This window comes from Propithecus coquereli, unplaced genomic scaffold (genome assembly GCF_000956105.1).
Source record: "Propithecus coquereli isolate 6110/MARCELLA unplaced genomic scaffold, Pcoq_1.0 Scaffold125, whole genome shotgun sequence".
NCBI lineage: Eukaryota > Metazoa > Chordata > Mammalia > Primates > Indriidae > Propithecus > Propithecus coquereli.
Window position 1 is genome coordinate 5,393,637 of NW_012136636.1, and position 22,724 is coordinate 5,416,360.

Below are 22,724 nucleotides of genomic sequence, written 5' to 3' on the forward strand. Positions count from 1 at the left end.
AAAAAATGTACAAAAAAATTTATTAATATATAGCCTAATAAGATAGTATATTCTTCTCATTGTTATCAAGGGAGTAGAATTATGAAATTCTTATCACTAGTTTTTTAATTGATTTTTTTAAAAAAGAGATTTTTAAACATAGATTTTTTTCTTCCCATGAGAAATAAGATGTATCTTGATTTTATTTTGTTAATGTTTATGAGTCATAACTTCAAGATATTTTATATTTTATAATAAATGAAGAAACAGATGAAATTGATAAATGTTATAATTTGATAAATACAAAAGATTTATATGCTCAAACTTTCATATATTTCAGTATTTTCTTGGTCAGATTGTTCTAAATAAAAACATACACTTACATAAAAGATAGTCTTTTAAACTTCATTGCAGTTTACCTTTAAATATTGTAAAATAAACAAAAAATGATTACAGTGAAATATATCATATGTGCAAGACAAGTGCTCTTGAGAATTGTGGAATTATGAAGTTTGTCATGAGTCTGTTATAGGTACTGGAAATCACCATTTGCTAGCATTAGGCTCCCAACATGTTTTGAGAAAATTGGAAGCCAATTTGGATTTCACATTTGACCTCATCATTCTCACTGGCATCATGGAAGTGACCAATGTGACCTTTCAAACCCAATTCAAGCCAGTGAATTCTCCAAAGGCTATGCCCTGTGAGGGGGATTTAACACATGTCAGCCAAGTCTTTGGCCCTTCTCCCATTAAGGCTTGGAGTCTACACCCTCTCCCCTTGAACTTGGGCAAACCTTATACAAAATAGAACATCACCAATAGAGGATGTGTTGAGACTCTATTAGAAACTGAGACATTTGTTCTGTGAGATTTCAGTTGCCATGTAAGAAGTCCAGCCTGTCTAAAGCCACCATGTAGGAATTTCACATGTAGAGATAATAGATAGGTGGATGATAGGATGATAGATAGATAGATGGTAGATAGACGGATTATGGATAGAGAGATAGATGGTAGATAGATAGTGATATTCACAGGGCCCCAGCAATTGCAGTCCCTGAATCATCTCGGTCCCGGCAGGTGATTGAAGAAGTGTTCAGAATGCTCCATCCCCAGCTACCATCTGGTTGCATCACACAGAAGACCTTAAATGAGATCTGGTTAATGGAGCCCTGTCAAGCCCCAGATGTGTGAGCAAAATAAATGGTTTTCATTGTTAGCCACTGTTTGGGGGTAGCCAGTTCCATAGCAACAGATAGCCTAGTGGGACCCACCTAAATTGAAGCTCTTTCACAATCCTTTCCTAATTAGAGCCTTCACATCAATGGAAGAACAATATAGAATGAATTTTCAACCCGTCACCCTGGACTTATGCCTGTCCTTCAATTATAGTGTCTCCTCTAATTCCCATGTTATCCTGGCTTGGACAATAAGTTATATGGTCACATTACTAATTGAATACATATTTATTGCCTGAGTCAATAGTTTTGTTATAAAAAACATAAACCAACTTATGCTTCAGAAGGTACATGCAAAGTAAGAACAAGGAAATATCTCACAACACTTAATTGAAAAATGTGAGGTGAGGCCCGCCATGGAACTGGACATAAAATCAAGGAACTGGAAAGTGGGTAAGATACCTGTGCATCACTGTCTTTCTGGGCCATAAGCCCTCAAGTGAGTATTCTTGCTCTTTTTATTCTCCCTCCTCCTTTATTCCATCTTGGCATATGGGTCTCGCATTTGCACTTAAACCACTGTGATGATCTCCAGATAGCACTCAAGTCACTGTCCCTGTCCGGTGCCTGTAATGAAATACCTAGTCTCTGTGTCCCAATTCCACATTACCAGCTGGGAAAATCCATTATTCTCAGGTTGGCTCAGATGTCCACCTTTGGTCCAATCAGTGGTGTTCAGAGAATAAAGATAATATGTATGTAGTAAGACCCTTTCTGAACAGGTGAAAAGAGTAATTCTCAGAAAATGGCTGTGGAGAGCTGTTTACTATGGCTATTATAAGAAGAAATGAGATAAATAAAAGGAGATTTGATATTTATTCCCAATTTGAGATGTATCCTTAGGTAATTCATATGATGATTATCTTATTCCTGAAGGTTTGGGAAATATGTAATTATGTAAATTTGTCTCAAACCCTACTTCAGAAAAACAAAAAGACTAAGTCTCCCTGACTAATTAAACCCAATGAAATAAGGATGTCATAGAATTATCTAAGATAGAAGGAAATGCATGGTGAAACTTGGGGGTGCATTAAATTCCATAAAGACACTTTTCAGATATAACTAAAAGACATATTTGAAAGGAACAAATAGAGATGACTAGTTAAACCATTACATTGTATTTGAGATTTCTGCTGTAAAAGCTTTTCTTTTAATCCTTCATGCTCAATAATTCTCACTTTTCAAAAAGCCTTCTCAAACTGTGTCTACTGCCTCCTATAAGCTTTCTTTTACTGCCCTCCATATGAACTAAGTAATAATTATCCATAACATTAATATGGTTTCTTATTTTTCACAATAATGTATTGTTGTTATCGTGGTTTTACAGATGAGAAAATTGAGGCCTCCAAAAGTGAAAGAGCCTAGTAACATAGTAAGTGCCACCACCAGTGTTGTCATATGGTACTTTTGATTCCAGGTTTAGCTTTAGGTAGCTTTAGAATGACATACATATTGAGATATTTCTCTTCCTGTTGACTGATTTTTAAAAGACAATATGTATAAAATATACAAATATATAAAATCACATTTTAATTACTCTCACAAATATTGGTTAGATTTTTTTTACTGTCCTAAGAGGTAAACAAAATTGTAAAGTGAGTCACTTTTTGAAGCTAAGGTTATTTCTAACATTTGGCATAGAAAAAGACCGTTTTAAGCTTATGTAACACAAATTGGCAGAGAATTAGAGAGAGAGAGAGAAAATAAAAAGTGAAACACGAATTTATACTGTGTGCATCCTGCATTTACTATTTCAACATCAAGGTCTTAGAAAATATGCAGTTGAATTTATGATGTTATAAAATTGTCACTTTGAGTCCATTCTAGATTATTTAGAGAGTTAATGATTTAGGATGGGTTTTTGTAAGCAGGTCATTCCTGATTCCCACCAAACAATTTATACTACAATAATATTTTAGAAATTCTGCAGAATAAATGAATTTGACAATAACCTTTCAAAATATTTTTTCATTTTATATAACCTTGATAATTTAATCATTAGCAAAAAAAATTATGATTTCACATAATATTTGCTACTTTTTTCTTCTTCTCATTGGCAGACAAATATTATTAGGGATTCTTCTGTCATTTTTTAAGTTCAAAAGTTTGGGAGAAACTGCTGCTGGGATTACAAAGAACCACTGAAAATCCGTCCTTCATAAAAACAATAAGAAAATTGCCACAAAACTGTCAAAATTAACTTTTTCAAAACTCTGGAGATTAATCAAAGGCTTGCAGTAATCTGAGGAGCATTTATGCAGTAATAACTGTTGAATCTCAGTAAGAACAATGAACTTTGTGGTGTTTGGATTTATTGAGTCCCAGCCTCTTCTCTCCAGTTCTGTAGTAGCCTTGCAATCATGGCAGCTGTGCAAACCAGAAGCCTGGGAGCCACTGGAGGGTGCAGAATGAATTTAGAGCTCCCCAGAAAGCCCCATTTTTAGAGAATTAGGATTCTTTGAAATATCTGGGAGTTCAATGGAAACTCACATTCACAAGACTTGTATTGGAGCTGATTCAGAATAAGCTCACTAAAAACCTTTTTCCTGGGTCATTTGTGGGAAACAATCAGCAGAAATTACTTAGCATCATGACAGTTGGGACAAACAACAAGCTGACCAATTATTGAATAGAGATTCTTTACCCCAGTGTATGTTTTTGTCTGCTTTGTCAAAGATCAGATGCCTATATTAGGATGGATTCATATTTGTGTTCTCTCTCTGATCATAGATCTAAGTCTGTTTTTGTGCCAGTACCATGCTGTTTTGGTTACTACAGCCTTGTAGTACAGCTTGAAGTCTGGTAAAGTGATGCCTCTCAATTTGTTCATATTATGTAAGATTTCACTAGCTATTTGGGGTCTTTTCTGGTTCCATATAAAGTGTAGAACTATTTTGTTGAGGTCTTCAAAAAATAGCCTTGGTATTTTAATGGAGATTGCATTGAATCTTTAAATCACTTTGGGTAGTATAGACATTTTAACAATGTTGATTCTGCAGATCCATGAGCATGATATGTTCATCGGTTTAAATCCTCTGTAATTTCTTTCATTAGTATTTCATAGTTCTCCATAAAGAGGTTTTCACCTCCTTAGTTAAATATATTCCTATGTATTATATGTAGAAGGCTGAAATAGGATCCTCACCTCTCACCTCTCACAAAAATTAATTCATGATGGATAACAGACTTAAACCTAAAGCATAAAACTTTAAGAATTCTAGAAAAAAATGTTGGAAAAACTCTTATAAACATCAGCCTAGGCAAAGAATTTATGAAAAAGACCCCAAAATCAATCACAGCAACAATAAAAATAAATAAACAGGATCTAATCAAATTAAAAAGCTTCTGCACAGCCAAGGAAACTGTCAATAGATCAAACAGACAACCTACAGAATGGGAGAAAATATTTGCATGTCATATATCTGATAAAAGGCTGATAACTAGAATCTATATAGAACTCAGGAAAATCAGCAAGAAAAAATCAAACAACCCTATCAAAAAGTGGGCAAAGGACATGAACAGAAACTTTACAAAAGAAAATAGACTAATGGTGAATAAACATATGAAAAAATGCTCAACATCTCTTAATCATCAGGGAAATGGAAATCAAAAACACAATGAGATATCACTTATCTCCAGTGAGAATGGCCTTTATCAAAAAGTACCAAAATAATAAATGTTGGCATGGATTCAAGGAGATAGGAATACTCATACACTGCTGGTGCGACTGCAAACTAGTACAACCTCTGTGGAAAGTAATATGGAGATACCTCAAAGAGCTACAAGTAGAACTACCATTTGATCCAACAATCCCATTACTGGGCATCTACCCAAAAGAACAAAAGATATTCTATTAAAAAGGCATCTGTACTCGAATGTTTATAGCAGCACAATTCACAATTGCAAAGATGTGGAAACAACCCAAGTGCCCATCAATACATGAGTGGATTAATAAAATGTGGTATATGTATACCATGAAGTTCTACTCAGCCACAAAAAACAATGGTGATCTAGCACTTCTTGTACTATCCTGGGTAGAGCTGGAGCCCATTCTACTAAGTGGAATATCCCAGGATATTTCACTTAGTAGAAAATAAGCACCACATGTACTCACCATCAAATTGGTTTTAACTGAGCAACACCTAAATGCACATAGAATACTACATTCATCAGGTGTCAGGCAGATGGGAGGGAGGAGAAGGGGATGGGTATACACACCTAATGCATGCGGTGTGCACTGTCTGGGGAATGGACACACTTAAAGCTCTGACTCGGGTGGGGCAAAGGCAATGTATGTAACCTAAACATATGTACCCCTGAAATATGCTGAAATAAAAAAAAGAGAATATAAAAAAAATAATAATAATAAAAATATTCTACTCCAAATAGAAAAAAAAAGAGAGATAAAATAAATAAAGAGAACAATTAATAAAGAAAATCAGTAAAACCAAAACTTGGTTCTTTGAAAAGATCAACAACAATTGAAAAACTTTTAGCTAAACTGACCCCCCATAAACCCCCAAGCCCTCAAATTACTAAAATCAGGAATGAAAGGGGATACAGCAGTTCCTTCTTATCTGTGATTTTGCTCTCCACAGTTTCAGTTACCTGTGGTTAACCCAGTCAAAATTATTAAATGGAAAATTCCTGAAATAAATAATTCATAAATTTTAAATTTTACACCAATCTGAGTAGAATAGTGCAAACTCATGACATTCCACTCTGTTGTGAATCATCCCTCTGTTCAGCATATCTGCTGTCTACACCACCTGCATGTTGGTCATGGACATGGTCTACTCTTGACATCAACCACTGACATTGTCATGGCTCAATGACCCAGGATCACCCGAAGCAGATGATCCTTTTTCTGACATATCCTCAGAAGACCTATAGTAGCCTAACACTCTGTCACTGTGTATGTCATCTCATCATGTGGGCATTTTATTGTCTTACATCATTACAAGAAGGAGAAGGGTAAGAACAGTACAATAAGGTAATTTGGGAGAGAGAGAAAGAAAGACCACATTCACATAACTTTTATTACAGTATATTTCCATGACTGTTCTATTTTATTATTAGTTATTTTTGTTAATCTCTTGCAGTGCTTGATTTTCAAGTTAAACTTTACCACAGCTACATATGTATGGAAAAAAACACAGCATACATAGAGTTTGGTTCTTTCTGGAGTTTCTGGTATCCATGGGGGGGTTTGGACCTTATCCCCCATAGATAAGGGGAGTGTACTGTACATTACAGCCAAACTTACAGAGGTAAAATAAATTAAAATTAATACTATTAAAATTGTGTGCCAAAAAATTAGATAACCCATATGACATGGAAAAATTCCTAGAAAGACACAAATTGCCAAGAGTGAATCAAGATAGAAATAGAAAGCCATAATAGGCTTTTAACAAGTAAAGAGATTGAATTAATAAAATATTTCCACAAAGGAAATTCCAGACACAGATGGCTTCATGGAGGAATTCCTCCAAATGATTAAAGAAAAATTAATACTAATTTTCACAAATGCTGTCATAAATTTGAACAGCTGAAAACATTCTATGAGGCCAGTATTACCCCAATACCAAAACCAGACAAAGGCATCACAATACAAGTAAAAGACAGACTAGTATCTCCTGTGAATACAGATGCAAAAATTCCCAGCAAAATGCTAGAGCAATGAAACCAGTAATACATAAGAAGGATTATATACCATGACCAGATGAGTTTTATTCCAGGAATGCTAGATTGTTTCTATATATGAAAAATCATTCAAAAAATACAGCATATTAGTAGAATAAAGAATAAAAATCACATTATCATCTCAATAGATGAAGGAAAGGCCTTTGAAAATATGAGATTCTTTCTTAATAAACATACTTAATAAATAAAAATAGTGAGAAAATAGTTCAACTTCATATAAGGCATCTACCAAAACCCACCGCTAACATACTTAATGGTGAAACACTGAAAGATTTCGTATTAGATAGGGATCAAGACAAACATTCTGCTCTCTACTTCAATTTGAGGCATACTAAAGGTTCTAGCCAGGGAAATTAATAAAGGAAGACTTCCTTTTTGGGGATGATGAAAATGTACTTAAGATTATATAAATCTGTGATTCCACTGAAAACCAATGAATGGTAAATTTTATGTTATATGAATTATATATCTGTCAAGCTATTATTATAAATGTGTGGCAATAATTATTTTCCATTACAAAAACTTTACATTTATTATTCAAATCTGTCCCTTTTTTTAGGATTTCCTTTTTCTTCCCTTTGTTTTTTAATACATTTTTCTGAATTTTTCTATTTTCTCTGTATTTTAACTTTCTACAGAAACATTGCCTGTCTTCATTACTAGGGAAAATTTTTAAAAATTTATACCTAAGGAGTATATGAAACAAAATGTGAGGTGCATTATTTACTCTCCATTGGAATCCACTCTGGTAATCATGTGCTGTGTACGACTCTTCCAAGCCTAATGGTAGAGAACATGAAATCTGACGAAGATTTCCTGAATTCAAATTCAGTGCTACCATCCACCAACTGTGTGACCTTGGGCAAGTTATTATCATCAGTTTCTCCATTTGTAGAATGAAGCTAATAATACAATGTCTTAATACTGGGGCAACAAGGATGTAGTCATGACACACCAAGGAAGAGGGTCCCTGTGACCAGCCCAGACTCACTTGAAAACCCCGGGGGTGCTGTACTCAGGAGCGTGAGCAAACCCGGAGCGGATGGAACCTGTGGTCCGTCTTAGGTCAGCTCAGATCATGACTGGAACGAGATTAGCTGTTCTTTCCCTAATTACTGGCCAGACGATAGGGTTGTAATAACTCCAACCAATACGTACAAAAAATGCTGACAAAATCTTTCACTAAAGAATTGAAATCTATATGAAAATATCAATTGAAAGTTTTCTAGGACTAAAAAACAATGTTACTGAAATTGAAATTGAACTTACTGGTTTAACAGTTGATTGTACGTGGCTGAACAGAGTTACACATTGTGATGGGTCAGTAGAAAACACCCAGAGTAATGTATCAAGAAAAAACAGAGGGAGAGCCTACGAGATGTAGGGAACACAGTGATAACGCTGAGCGTACGTATCAGTGTGGTCCTTGAAGGGGAGAAGAGATGAAATGGGTTACAAGTGACATCTGAAGAGGTAAATGATAATGTTCAAAACTAATTCAAGATATTCAGCCACTGACTCAAGAAGCACTACAAATCCCTCTACTATATGATTACAATTTCACTTGTCCTCTGTCTTCTCCATGACCAACACCCACTAGATTATACACTTTATGAAGGCAGGATTTTTTTCTATTTCTTCTCTGCTGCACTTCCAACTCCTAGGATAGTGCTTAGTGCATAAAAGAAATTCCCTAAATATGTGCTGTATTAGTCATGACTGCACAGTTGGATTGGGATGGAGGAATTTGGATCAACCTGGCAATGAAAACCTTGGACTTGGCTTAAAACCTTTAGGCATTAGATCCAGTTTTGACGAAGCTGGGTTGGAAGGAAGAAATCTTAAACCCATTGCCAAAGTGATATGAAATGGGTTTCAACTGCTTGGAGGCTGGTAGGTCAGTAGGGCTAAGATGGGCCTCAACCACCACTTGCTTCCATGGTGCACCTGGCTAATTAGTCTACGGTTGTCTTGCTAAGTCTAAAAACTGAAGCCCTGACACCACGCCTGGCCCTCTGGAGTCTCCTTTTCCAGGAGGTGGCTGACAGCATTCTCGCACGTCCTCTCAGTGATGGACCCGATGCAAATCAGAAACAACCACTGATGGTAAGACTGAGCTACTGGCCTGAATAAAGATTTCAGGCAGGGCCTCACCGGAACTTCAAGAGCCTACTTTAAACGTCTTATGATGAATCATTCATTGCCAGGCTGGGAGGGGAACAAGGTAAACAGTCCTTTGGACACTGATTTCTGCAGCTTCCTACTCTTCCCAGTGTTATAATGAAGAAACATGTGGATTGATGGGCACATCCTTGACTGACTGAATTTAAGAATCTGGTGACAGAACCCAGGTGTTTTTATTTGGAGGCCTTGAAGGCCTCCTGTGTGATTGACCCATGTCAGGGAGGTCCTCGTCAATACCTATTTGTTGAGAACACTCCGTGTGTTCTGAGGGATCCTGTGGTGCCCGCAGCCGTGGGGACCAGATTCTCAATGGCAAATAATGGGAAGGATCTTCCATTGGTTCTTGGCTTTGCCATTCACTTATGCTGTCACTCCAAATGAGGCATTCAGAGGCAATTTTCTGAGATTGCAAAATCCTAGAAGTTTTTCTCAAAAATGTCTTTAGGGGACCATATGTGCTAGAATCCCCTGAAATGTTTTTTACACAATTCATGATTTTAAATCCCACAACAAAACTACTGAATCAGAGTAACAGGAGGTAGGATTAGGGCTTGATTCTAATGGGGTTAGAAATAGCTCCCAAAGGTGCAAAAGCTGGCTCTTGGGGGACAAAAATCTTAGATGAAATGATGGTTTGTTACTCTCCATAGGGCCACAGTCTGTAAGCAGATACCCAGAATGTCTATGATATTGCAGTTTTATGGGGCATCGGGGAAGCAATAATGAAAAATAAATTGAGAAGCCCTGAACTAGGAAAATCTATTTAAATAAAACTCTCAAGTTGTTCTTATACATGCTAAAATTTGAGCTCTACTTAGAGAAGGAAATCTGTATTTCAGTAGCATTGCTGTGCAAATAGACATATCTGTGGTGTTGATAGCATAATTTCTATATTCCTGATTTCTGCTTCTCTTCTTGATTGACATATTAATGAGATAAGACAAAATTTTTAAAGGATTTTCTAGAGGGCTATCAACCATTTGGAAATTCTCACATATACATTTTTAGACACACTGATATTTCCATTATCATTTCAGGAGGGGAAAATGACACTGGCTTGATTCTTTTGTTGTTGTTCATTGTAACTTTTTATTTAGAAATAAAAGCAAACTTATAGAAAAGTTTCCCAGATAATGCAAAGAACTCTCATATACCAGCTAAGCAGGTTTCCAATTGCTAACATTTTACTACATGTGATTTGTCCTTCCCTCTTTCTAGAAAAGGTCTTTTTCTTTATTTTTATTTTTTTAATAAGATTGTTTGAAGGAGAATGTCTTTTTCAAGGTTTAAAACTGGGGAAAAAATGTAGAACTCAGTTATGTTTTGTTTTATTCTTCCTTTCCTCTTGATTTTACATGTAACATCTTTGCGAAAAAATATAAGAGCCACATCATGTAGACTGTGTAACAGGTGGAGATCGCTGTGCCATCTAATGTTCCCACCAGCTGATCTGATCTCCAAAGAACTTACAGATACATTGTGGCAATACCGTATCTAGAAACATCAAATGCACACTGATTACCAGGTGGACTGTTGTGTTTGGTTATTTTTGATGATGGTGGGGCCAGCTGCATAGTCAAGTAAAGCCCCTTAGCAAAACTTTAAGATGTATTTTAGTCCATTTTTTTTTTTACCCTGGTAGCTGAAGATTTAGAGACTTAACGTTTCTTTTTAAATATCAAATCATGCCCCCCACACAGACATCTTGATGGCGTTCTGCTGCAGCTTGACGGTGAAGCCACAAATATACAATAAATTCTGAATCCTTTCCAAGCAGTAACACTATAAAAGGAAAACAAAGTTTCATTATCCTATTTGGTCCCCAGATGGCTGTTTTTCCTTAGACTGTTTCCTTGCAGATTTTATCATAACAGCAAGACTCAGAGTGGTGGTGCTGTTTTACTTGGCTGACAATCCCAGCCATATTGTCGCAAGGTTGCTATGAACCCATACCTTTCTGAAGAAAGTATTTTAATCTAAATTTAGGCAAATTTCCACAAAATGAGTAATTTTGAGGCCATTGAAATGGACCTTGATTCCTGTTGGGATTTTAAAATTTCACCACCTCGATGCTGTTTAGGTTTTAGAACACAGTACTTGGAGTCCTGGTGCTGTGCTTGGGTTCCAGATCCACACATGCCGCCTGTGGCCTTGGGGAACTGCCCAGTGTATCAGAGCCTCAGTTTCCTGATTAGTAAAACGGTGACAGTTACAGTCTCTGTATTGTAGAGATGTAGAGAGAACAGAGAGAAAGTATTTTTTATGCATAAAGTACTTCAAACAGTGTTGGACCGTAGGTACTCAGCAAAGAGTTCAATATGTGTTAGTTTTATAAAGATGTCTCTGCTTTTTTAAAAATTCTTGTTATAAGCCAATTATTGTACAAGTGACATTTTCTTTATTATACCTTAATATTTAGGTTACTTACCATGTGCAGTATTTAACCCATAGCAGAGTCATGGAATTTAGCCCACACTATCATTTGTATATGCAAAGAATATGCTATTTCTCTATTTTTTCAGTAGTTGATTTTGTCTCATTCTTGAGTCCTCACCCATGAGGGACAAACCAGGTACTGTCTAGTCTGTGGTTCTAATATAATTCAATCTGATCATGTAAACAGCCCTCTCAGAAAATAATCCTTCTATCTAGGAAAAACAAAACACCCAGATTGCCCACATCACTCTTCTCCTTAAGATGTTGTCTGGCTGGATGGAGGAAGGGGTGTGGCTCACTCACCTGTTCTTCTGTGACAGGAAGGAACTCTGGAGTCCCTGGGTGCAGTGCCTCTCTCATTCCTGGACATGCCTGGGCAGTGTTCCTTACGTATTTCATGGCTGCTGACTGGAGTGTGCTGAAGCTTACTCACGCCAGCTCAGGGGAGCCAACTCTTAAAATTTGAGAAATTTTATGAGTTGGTTGTGAAACAGTCAAATAATGTCTATATTAAAAATTAAATGATGTAAATTTACAATGCAGCAGATTGTATTAAAAACAAGGTAATAAATATTCACTTTCTCCATGCTCAGCGTTTTCCTTTGCTTTATACATTTCCCCCTTCCTCCTACTTTTCCTGTTTGACAAATTTTATACTCAGCCTTCAAGTTAATATTGATGATTGGCATTGCTTATATTCTACACTTAAATTTAACATTTAGTAATAAGAAAGTTTTGAGAAAATTTAGAATAAACTTTAAAATATGGATTCTATGTAATATTCTTATGGGGTTTTATTACTCATAGTAATTATAAGTCATTTAGTGATGCTTAACAAGTGTCTGGAGTCATGGTGGGCATGCTGCAGATGTGGTCTCATTCAATTCTCACAATACTCCCAAGAAGTGAGTCCAACAATTGTCAGTTGTTTTACTCAGAAAACTGAAGGATAAAGTTCAGTGGCTTTCCCAGTGGGGCCAGGTTTCAGATCTAAATCTGTCTGACTCCAAAGCCATTGACTATGAATCACTGATTCCTATTATTTTCATAGTGTTTATAGATGATATTTTATATTTCTGGGTTATCAGTTGTAATATCTCCTTTTTCATTTCTGATTGAGCTTATTTGGGTCCTTTCTCTTCTATTCCTGGTTAAGCTAGCAAAAGGTCTATCAATTTTGTTTATCTTTTCAAGAACCAACTTTTTGTTTCATTGATCCTATGTATTTTTTTATTTTCCACTTCATTTAGTTCTGCTCTCGCCTTAGTTATTTCTTTTTTTCTGCTGGCTTTGGATTTGGTTTGTTCTTCCTTTTTTAGTTCCTTGGGATGTATCATTAGGTTGTTAATTTGTAACCTTTTTGTCTTTTTGATGTAGGCATGTAAGGCTGTGAATTTTCCCCTTAGGACTGCTTTTGCTGAATCCCATAGATTTTGATAGCTTGTGTCCCCATTGTGATTCAGTTTGAGGAATCTTTTGATTTTCATCTTAATTTCATTATTAACCCAATAATTGTTGTTTACATGACTTGCTGTAGAATTGAGTGTTTCTCTTAGAGTTTATTTCTAGCTTTACTCCACTGTGGTCTGAGAAGATACATGTTATGATTTCTATTTCTCTGAATTCGTTGAGACATGTTTTCTGACCTAAGATATAATCAATCTTAGAGAGTGTTCTATGTGCTGATGAGAAGAATGTATATTCAGTTACTCTGGGGTAAAATGTCCTGTAAATATCTGTTAAGCCCGTTTGTTCTAGCATCCCATTAAAAACCAATATCCCTTATTAATATAGATGCAAAAATCCTCAGTAAAATACTAATAAACCAAATTCAACAACACATCAAAAAATAATCCACCATGACCAAGTGGGTTTCATCAGAGGGATGCAAGGATTGTTCAATATGCATAAATCAATAAATGTGATTGATCACATAAAATGAAGCAAAAACAAAGGCCATGTGATCATCTCAATAGATGCAGAAATAGCATTTGACAAAATTCCACACCTTTTTGTGATAAAAACCCTCAACAAACTAAGTAGAGAAGGAATATATCTCAAAATTACAAAAGCCACACATGACAAAGTCACAGCCAACATTATACTGAATGGGGAAAAGTTGAAAGCATTCCCACCAAGAACTGAAACAAGACAAGAGTGCCCACTGTGACCACTTCTATTTGATATAGTGCAGGAAATCCTAACCAAGTCAATCAGACAAGAGATAGAAATCAAGGGTATCCAAACCAGGAAAGAGGAGGTCAAACTATTGCTTTTTGCTGACAATATGATCTTATATCTAGAAAAGCCCAACACTCCACCAAGAGACTCCTGGAATTGATAAATAAATTCAGCAAAATCTCAGGTTACAAAATTCATCCACACAAATCAGTAGCATTCCTATAGAGCAACAACAGTCAAGCTGAGAGTCAAATCAAAGATTCCATACCACTCATAATAGCTATAAAGAAAATAAAATACCTAGGAATATACTAAATCATGCAGGTGAAAGAGCTCTACAAAGAGAATGACAACACACTGAGGAAAGAAACTGCAGATGACATGAACACATGGGAAAACATATCATGTTCATGGATCAGTAGAATAAACATTGTTAAAATGTCCATACTACTCAAAGTGATTTACAGATTCAGTGCAACCCTCATCAAAACACCAATGTTATATTTCACAGATCTAGAAAAAGTAATTCTGTGCTTTGTGTAGAACCAGAAAAGAGCCCAAATAGCCAAAGCACTCTTAAGTGAAAAGAATAAATCCGAAGGTATCGCATTACCAGACTTCAAACTATACTACAAAGTGATAGCAACCAAAACAGCGTGGTACTGGCACAAAAATGGAGATGTAGACAAATGGAACGGAAGAGAGAACCCAGATATAAAACCATCCACATAAACCAACTGATCCTTGACAAAGCAGATAACAATATACACTGGGGAAAAGAAGCCTTATTCAATAAATGGTGCTGGGAAAATTGGATAGCCATAGCAGAAGAATGAAACAAGATCCATATTTCTCACCACTCACAAACAATAACTCAAGATGGATAAAAGGCTTAAATGTAAGTCATGATTTCTAAAAGAAAATGTAGGAAAAACTCTTCTAGATATCAGCCTGGGCAAATAATTTTTTTTTTTTTTTTGGTAATTTCTTTGATTTTATTTAAGAAAAAAATCAATAATGAATGCACCTTATGAAAACTTCATATCCACAGTAGGGTACAAATAGAATGTTTCAAAACTCCTTTGCACTTCATCTAGTTCTACTCCATAGAATTAACGACTGTTAAAGTTTTCTTGTTTATCCTTCCAGAACTCCATTTATACCTGAGAATGGTGCCATACAAAATGTTTCACAACACAGTCCTTATATTTAAAATATCAAAATATGTTAAATCTGGAAAACAATTTCCACTGAAGGATGAGGAGGTCTTCCTAAAACATATTTAAACATTTGAAAAAGTTAAGGAAGTTATGGAGGTAGAACAAATTCTGCTTAACCTTGTGTGTCACATGGCACCTGGCTATATCTGTCCTCCATGGGGAGGGGACAGGGTCCTTCTATTGCAGCAGGAGAGGGGTGCACATAGCGAGGTGCCCTGCACTGGCTGCCGGGAAAGAACTGCCGGCCATGAGGGACTGACACACACTACTGAAGCTGATCTTGCTGTCCTGTCTCTTTATAAGAAAAGTGTTGCTCCATCCATTGCTTGACTATTTTGTTTTGTGCAACTCTGATACCAAAGTGCAACAGGCAGACAGGTTTGAACTTCTATTCCTGGTGATTGGCATAGTGATGATCTTTGCTAAATTCTATATAGTGGGAGTCCTCCCCAGGTGTGGGTAGTCATCACTCGGTGTTCTGTGCTGCTTTCCCCTTGCATCTTTTGTTATACTTCTGCTTGGACATTTCTTTATTGTATGTCTTCCTCTTTCTATAAAACCATTGATTTATCTGTTTATTTGTCATGCTAAATTCAAACGAGAGTGATAGACTGTCTTGTATTGTGAGGTATTTATTTAATTTAAACTTTCCCCAGAGAGTGTCCATGAGCGATTTGCTGACTAATCTTTTCCTGGGATATCCTTCCCCATTTTCCTTTTTCTTTTCTTTTTTCTGTTCCTCTTCCAATTCCTTTTCTACTTCCTCTTCTTTTTCTCCTCCTCCTGTTTCTTTTCTCCATTCCTGCTTTCTCTTTCCTTCATCCTTGCCATAATTCCTACTTGATTGCTCTGGACCGGGATCCCAAGCCATGGCTGGTTGTTTCTGGATAACAAGATCTTCCAGCCCCTGCTGATTTAGGTCCATGATTGTTTTGCTTTGGGTCTTCTCTCCTACAAGCTCTGTTTGATTTTTAGAGATAAAAATCAGAAAATTCTTGAATTATCAGGGGCTTTTAAAAGTAACAGGAACTCTCTCCACCTTGAAAAACTTTCTTTTTTTGGCTTCTAGGATACCATTCCTTCCTGGGTTGCCTTCTAACTCAATGGCTGTTCTTTTTCTGGGCAAAGAATTTATGACTAAGACCACAATGGTAATTACAGCAACAATAAAAATAAATAAACACATAAATAAATAGGACCTGATTAAATTAAGAAGCATCTACACAGATAAGGAAATAATCAGCAGAGCAAATAGACAACCTACAGAATGTGAGAAAATATATGTACGCTATACATCCAATAAAAGGCTAATAACCAGAATCTACAAAGAGCTCAAGCAAATCAGCAAGAAAAAAAACCAACCCCATTAAAAAGTGGGCAAGTGGGCAATTGGGCAACAGGCATGAATAGAAGTTATTCAAAAAAAGGTAGACGAATGGCCAATAAACATATGAAAAAATGCTCAATGTCACTAATCATCAGGGAAATGCAAATTAACATCACAAAAATAAAATTAGAATGGCTAATTTTATTATTAGAATGGCTAGAATGGCTTTGTTAAAAAGTCCAAAAACAATAGATGCTAGCATGGATGCAGAGAAAAAGGCATGCTTATACATTGTTGGTGGGACTGCAAATTAGTACAACCTCCATGGAAAACAGTATGAAGATTCCTCAAAGAACTAAAAGTAGACCTACCATTTGATCCAGCAATCCCACTACTGGGAATGTACTCAGAGTAAAAGAAGTAATTTTATCAAAAAGATATCTGCACTCCAATGTTTATTGCAGCACAATTCACAATTGGAAAGATGTGGAATCAACCCAAATGCCCATCGACTCATGAATGGTCTAACAAAATATGGTATGTGTATACCATGGAATACTACTCAGCCATGAAGAAAGATGACTTAAGTCCTTTTGCAACAATTTGGGTGGACCTGGAGACCATTATCCTAAGTGAGGTATCTAAAGAATGGAAAAACAAACACCACAGGTACTTGATATTAAATTGGAACTAACTGATGAATACAATGTGCACAGAGGGAAGTAAAACTCAGCTGGAATCAAGCAAGGGGCACGGGAAGGAGTAGATGGGTAAAAGCCTACCTAAGAGGTACAGTGAACACTATCTGTGTGATGGGCACATTTATAGCCCTGACTCAAACATTGCAAAAGGGATCCATGAATGGATTAATAAAACGTGGTATACATATACCATGGAGAACTACTTAGCCATAAAAAAAATGGTGATCTAGTATCTTTTGTAACAACCTGGATGGAACTGGAGGCCATGCTTCTTAGTGAAGTATTGCAGGAATGGAAAAACAAACACTATATGTGCTTAATACTAAATTGGAACTAATTGATCAATACTTAATTGTGTACACATGGAAGTAAAATTCAACGGAAATTAAGTAGGTGAGGGAAGGAAGGGATGGGTAAACTCACAGCTAACTGGTACAATTCACATTAACTGGCTGAAAGGCACGCTTGTAACTTTGACTCAAACTATACGAAAACAAATTATGTAATCAAAATATGTATATCCCCATAAAATTCTGAAATAACAAAAAAAGTGATCCATGTAAATAAAAACATTTGTACCCTCATAATATTTTGAAATAAAAAAAAAAGAAGTTAATGAAATTATCTTGTCAGTTAGGAAAAAAAAAGAAAAAAATAGAAAATGACTTGGTTTTAGATATATCTTAGAAGTAGGGTGAGCAACTGATCTATTTTGCCCAGGATTCAGGAAGTTCCCTGGACTTGGGACTTTGAATGCTGAAAGTAGGAAAGTTCCAGGAAAATTAAAAAAAAAATTAATAAAATAGTAACTGTTGCTTTAATTATATATTTTTTATGGAAAATGTGTTAATGGTATTTTATTCAAATTACAATAATGCCGTTAGCAGTGGAAACCAATATAATGCGGTGGGGAACTGAGGAACCTTTCTGTGGGGCTCTTCTTACAGCTCCATTTGAGTAATGGAGAATATAACACAGTCAATCTCTTAATGCCCCTGGCATTGCATGTACTAATGAAATCACCTTTGCTGTTCATATGGAAACAGGTCATCTTTCATCTGTGAATTTATTCTTATAATTGATATGTATTTCAATCTGTTTGACATTACTAATTTGGATGTACATGGCTTTGTCCCAAGGTGCTTTGTGAGAATGGTAAAACTGTCGCCAAGGGCTGATGGCACCAAAAAAAAGGTTAATGTGCAAAAGTAAACTGTCTTAAGCCAGTGGGTCTTAATGAATTTAAAAAATGAGAATTCAGTGACCTAATGCCCACGTGAGCCAAGTGAAGTAATTTTTTTTTTCTTTTTGTTTTTTTTTTTTTTTGTTCTACAAAGGATGCATAAACTAGACACTTTGAAACAATAAACAGTAAAACCCTGTTTCACTTTCTCATTAATTTGCATGGCTATACTCTGTGCTTATAGTGCCAAACCATGGGATACTTTGAATGTGAAGAGAAACGTTACCAATCACAAATACATAAAAGAAGGTCACAAAGTGATTAATCCTTCTTTTTTGGCTATCACGGCTGTTTGCATTTTAGATCTTAATGGAAGACTACAACTTTTGGTTCAGAAAAGTTCGCTCTAACTCCACTCTCCTCTCTCATTTTTTCAGTGCTTCGGCTCCTGAAGGAGGGGGCAGATCCTCATACGCTCGTTTCCTCAGGAGGGTCCTTACTCCATCTGGTAAGAACTGTGACAATCTATGCAAGCGTGTGGCAACACCAGCAGAAGGAGAAAAAATTACAGGCTCAAACTCAGCAATAAAATGTACATCTAGCAGATGATCAGAAAAAGGATGTGTTTCTAATTAACAGGCTCAGATAATGAGCTGCAACAATTATTTAATTACTGCATGGAAGTTTGTAGATAATCTTTAATAAATTTAGAGTTTCTGCCTTAAAGGAAACACTTTTAAAAACTATTAATAATAGTATTCAATAAATAAATAAAGTAATATTATACCAGTTATACAGTGTGTGTGTATATGTGTGTGTGTGTGTGTGTGTGTGTGTGTGTGTGTGTGTGTGTGTGAAAGAGAGAGAGAGAGAGAGGAAGTGGGGGAGAGAGGAGTAGAAGGAGAAGGAGAGGAAAGAGGAAGAGGAGGAGGAGGAGGGGAGCGAGGGAAGGGAGGGAAAGAGGGAGAGGCTGTCACTTCTTCACGTGTGTATATATAGTATCTGACTTTTAATGAGTGCCTGCAAACCAGCAGTTGCTTCCTTGATCTTTGAAATAAAGCCAGAAAGCTACCATCTCTCTTCTTTGGATAAACAGCTTCCTCAGTCTTCTCCCAGGGCCCATCCTTGCCTACTCTATACTTCGGTTCCCACACGCAGCCAGGGCATGTTACTCCTGTATCAAAATGCCCCAACGACTTTCCCTCTCACACGAGCAAACTTCAAAGTCCTACCCATGGCCACACAGGGATCTGTCTCCATGTCCCAGCCCACAGCTATCGTGACCCCATCTCTGGTTATTCTGATTACTCCGCTCCTGCTCTCTCTGCTCCACCCACACCGGCCTCTTTGCTGCTCATGGTCCTGCTCCCCCCCGAGCTCCTGCTTGCTGGTTTTTCCTCTTAGCACATGCCTCCCAGATACCCCTCTGGCTCCCTTGCTCACTTGCTTTGGGTCCCTGCTCAAATATCACCTAACAGAACAGCCTTCCCTCCTTGCCCTAGAGGATGTAGTAGCCCACCACTAACATGACACAACCAACTTCATTTCCATCCCTTTGTCTGTTTTTCCCCATCTTTTGTAGCAAGATCGCATCAAAGAAATTATAGGTTCGTGTGACTATTTTCTATTTCTTAGATTGTCAGCTCTATGAGACACGGGACTTGGTATATTTTCATAACTCTTGTATCTAGAATGCCCAGGAGAGCACCTGGCACTCGGACTGCCTGGTGTGCAGTAGATCTGTTGAGTAGATCAGTTAATAAATATCTGACACTGTGATTGATGTTGGGGGTGAGAAGATGCAAAACACATATTCTGTGCTCACACTAAGTTTGATTTTCTGAGGGAGACAGAAAAATACACCACTGATTCCAGCAGACTACATGAGGGATAAGTAGATGATAGTTATGGAAGGAAACAACGAAGCTACTTGGCTGCCCTTGGCGGTCAGTTATAAAGCCTCTTCTCACCCTTCTGGTCAGGTTTAACTACTCTTATCCAAGTTCTCATAATATATGATCCCTGCTTCTCTGTAGATCTTGTCACAGTGGATTATAATTAATGGATTATGTGCCTTTTTCTCTGTGCTAGACTCAAATTTTGAAAACTGTGATTGTGTTAGCACTTTTATAGTCTTAGCATGTGTTGCCTAATAAATCCTCAATGTATAGTAAATGAATGAATGAAAGGGCTCTAAGCATATAAAGATCTCTTTGTATAATGAGAAGATAGTTATTTTAGGCCCAAGTAACACAGCATAAAGATTCAGAAATGGTAGAGTCAGAAGAAAAAAGAAACAAGAAGATTAAAGTGATAAGGTAGATGGGAAACACTTTATTAACTCTCTCTCCAAGGCAAGAATATTGCATTTTTTTTTGTTACACACAGGTTGTGAGACTAAGACCAAGGGGAGGCTGGAACTGGAGGAATTGTAGGGAAACCTGGTGGCAGCTGAAAGAGGGAGGGCTCGTTGCTGGAGTCTTCTTTCCCTAAAGCTATCAAGTAAATAAAGACAAATAAAAAATTACAGGTTGCCAGAGAGACAAAATTACAGGTTTCTGAATGCCTTAGGTACTGAGAAAGGCAATTTAGCCATCGAAAATGCCAAGGGTGAGAAGCTTTGCTGTGCACCCACCTTTCGGGCGTCCCACATGATGCACCCCGATGCTTCATCAGCACCGAAGCCCTAATTACGCAGGATCAGGGGCTCTGAGGGAAGGCAGCGCATGTTTGCATGGGCGTCGAGCATAAGCTGCGGGAATTGTTGAAACCTCCCAGAATTGTGCTTGTTTAACTGAATTATTATTCATTGGGTACTCTATTCTAAGTATATATTTCTGTAAGACATTGCTCTGAGAAGTGTCATAAAAACTTGTAGGCTGAGGATTTAAATTCCCACAGGATTGAAGGTAGATATTTGAGAAACATGTTGTACTCTTTTTGGTATATAACCTCTTTCATTTTCTATTCTTTTGAATACGTTTTCAACCGATACACCTGAATTAATGTGTTTACCCACCATTCATTAAATAATGCATGTATTAAACATATGGCAGGTCTCAGGTACTTTGATAGATACAGAGGAATAATGGCCAAAAGTAACAACATACACACCCCAGGAATTTAGTTTCATGAGGACAATATAGAAGAAATTTCAGATTTAACTCTTTGTGAGAAATTATGTTTGCGGAGTGGGAAACAGAATTACTTAGGCTTTGCTAAAATGTTGTCCAGGGTTTTATGTTATTATCTCCAATCAATGAGAAATTGAGAAGGAAATCCCAATGGTAGTGTCATCCCCTTGAATGGAGTACGACAGCAATCTCTTTTAATTCTGTTCTGTGACAGTCTCAGACCAGAACCAAGTGGAAGGAAATAGGAAATACACATTCTTTTACCAAGTGAATTCCACTTTAAACACAAAGATAGGCATCAAAGCAGTGGAATTCAGGTAATTGTTAAAAATATTGAACTATAACATATATGAAAATATGTCCAAGACATATTGTTAATGCCAAAAGCAGGTAAGAGAATAGTGCACATCGTATAGTCAGATAGACGATAGAGATGTAGATAGATAGAAAGAAATAGAGAGATAGACAGACAGACAGATAGGCAGATAGTCCTTTTCAATAGCCAACAAAATATCTTGAAGGCTAGACAAGAAATTTTTAACAGTGACTCAATTTGGGGAATGAGAACAAGGTGTTTCAGTATTTTATGTTTCCTTTTCAGATTGCTTGACCATTTAAAATAATAAGCATGTATGCTTTATGTGATAAAAATACTAATACAAAAATATGTAACTTTGCTCCTCCTGGTGCTTTAAATTGAGCTGCTTTTTGTGCTTCATTGTAAGTTTCTCTAAAGTCTCAGATGCTGTTAGAAGCACAGAGAATTAGCAGCTTAAAACAGTGGAGGCAGTTCAACAGTTCAATATCTTCATAATCAGCAGAAAGTATTGTAATTTGAAAAGAGGCAAACTATCAAAACTCTAGAAAAAATATCTAAAGAAATATCTTATTTTTCAAAATGTCTAGGTGTTAAATAACAAAAATAGCTCATAGTGGAAGTTGCCCACAAATTCCCCTGCCCATCCACACCTAGCATCTGGCCTTGACCACTTAACTCCAACCCTCTTCTTAGCTTTTCCAGAAGAAAAAGGGCAAAAGCTACAAAGGTAAATTCTAGTAAAAATAATCAATCACAGCAGAAAATGATATACCCTCTGCAGGGGCTGTTCCTAGAGTTTCTTAGAGGGGTGGCAGCTGGAGGTGGGGCGCACGCATGCAGCATGGTGCAGCAGGAAGCAGAGGGGGGGAGGAAGGGGCCAGAGGGAAGGGAATGGATGGTGTCTGGGGCTGAGCCCCGGCAGGCTGCTGCCAAGGGCTGGCAAACAGGAAAGGGAGTGGCCGTGGCTGTGAGCGGGGGACTGTACATTTTCCCATGGATGTGATTCAGGGTTCAAAATCTTGACTGTGCTTTTTAAAATTCATTATCTCTTTGGTCCATGAGAAGCATGCATTCATAGTTAGAAAGTCTGTAGTCCAGAATGTTAGATCATTATTAAAAC

General features: G+C 36.9%; 1 protein-coding gene across 1 annotated transcript in view; it reads left to right on the forward strand.

Annotated features, from left to right (window-relative positions):
• Nucleotides 1-22,724, forward strand: part of MYO16 (myosin XVI) — a 542,291-nt gene that overhangs the window by 29,174 nt on the left and 490,393 nt on the right. Inside the window, exon 2 of the mRNA XM_012637927.1 lies at nucleotides 18,589-18,659. Coding sequence (XP_012493381.1) covers nucleotides 18,589-18,659 — 71 coding nt within the window. The remainder of the gene's footprint in view (nucleotides 1-18,588; nucleotides 18,660-22,724) is intronic.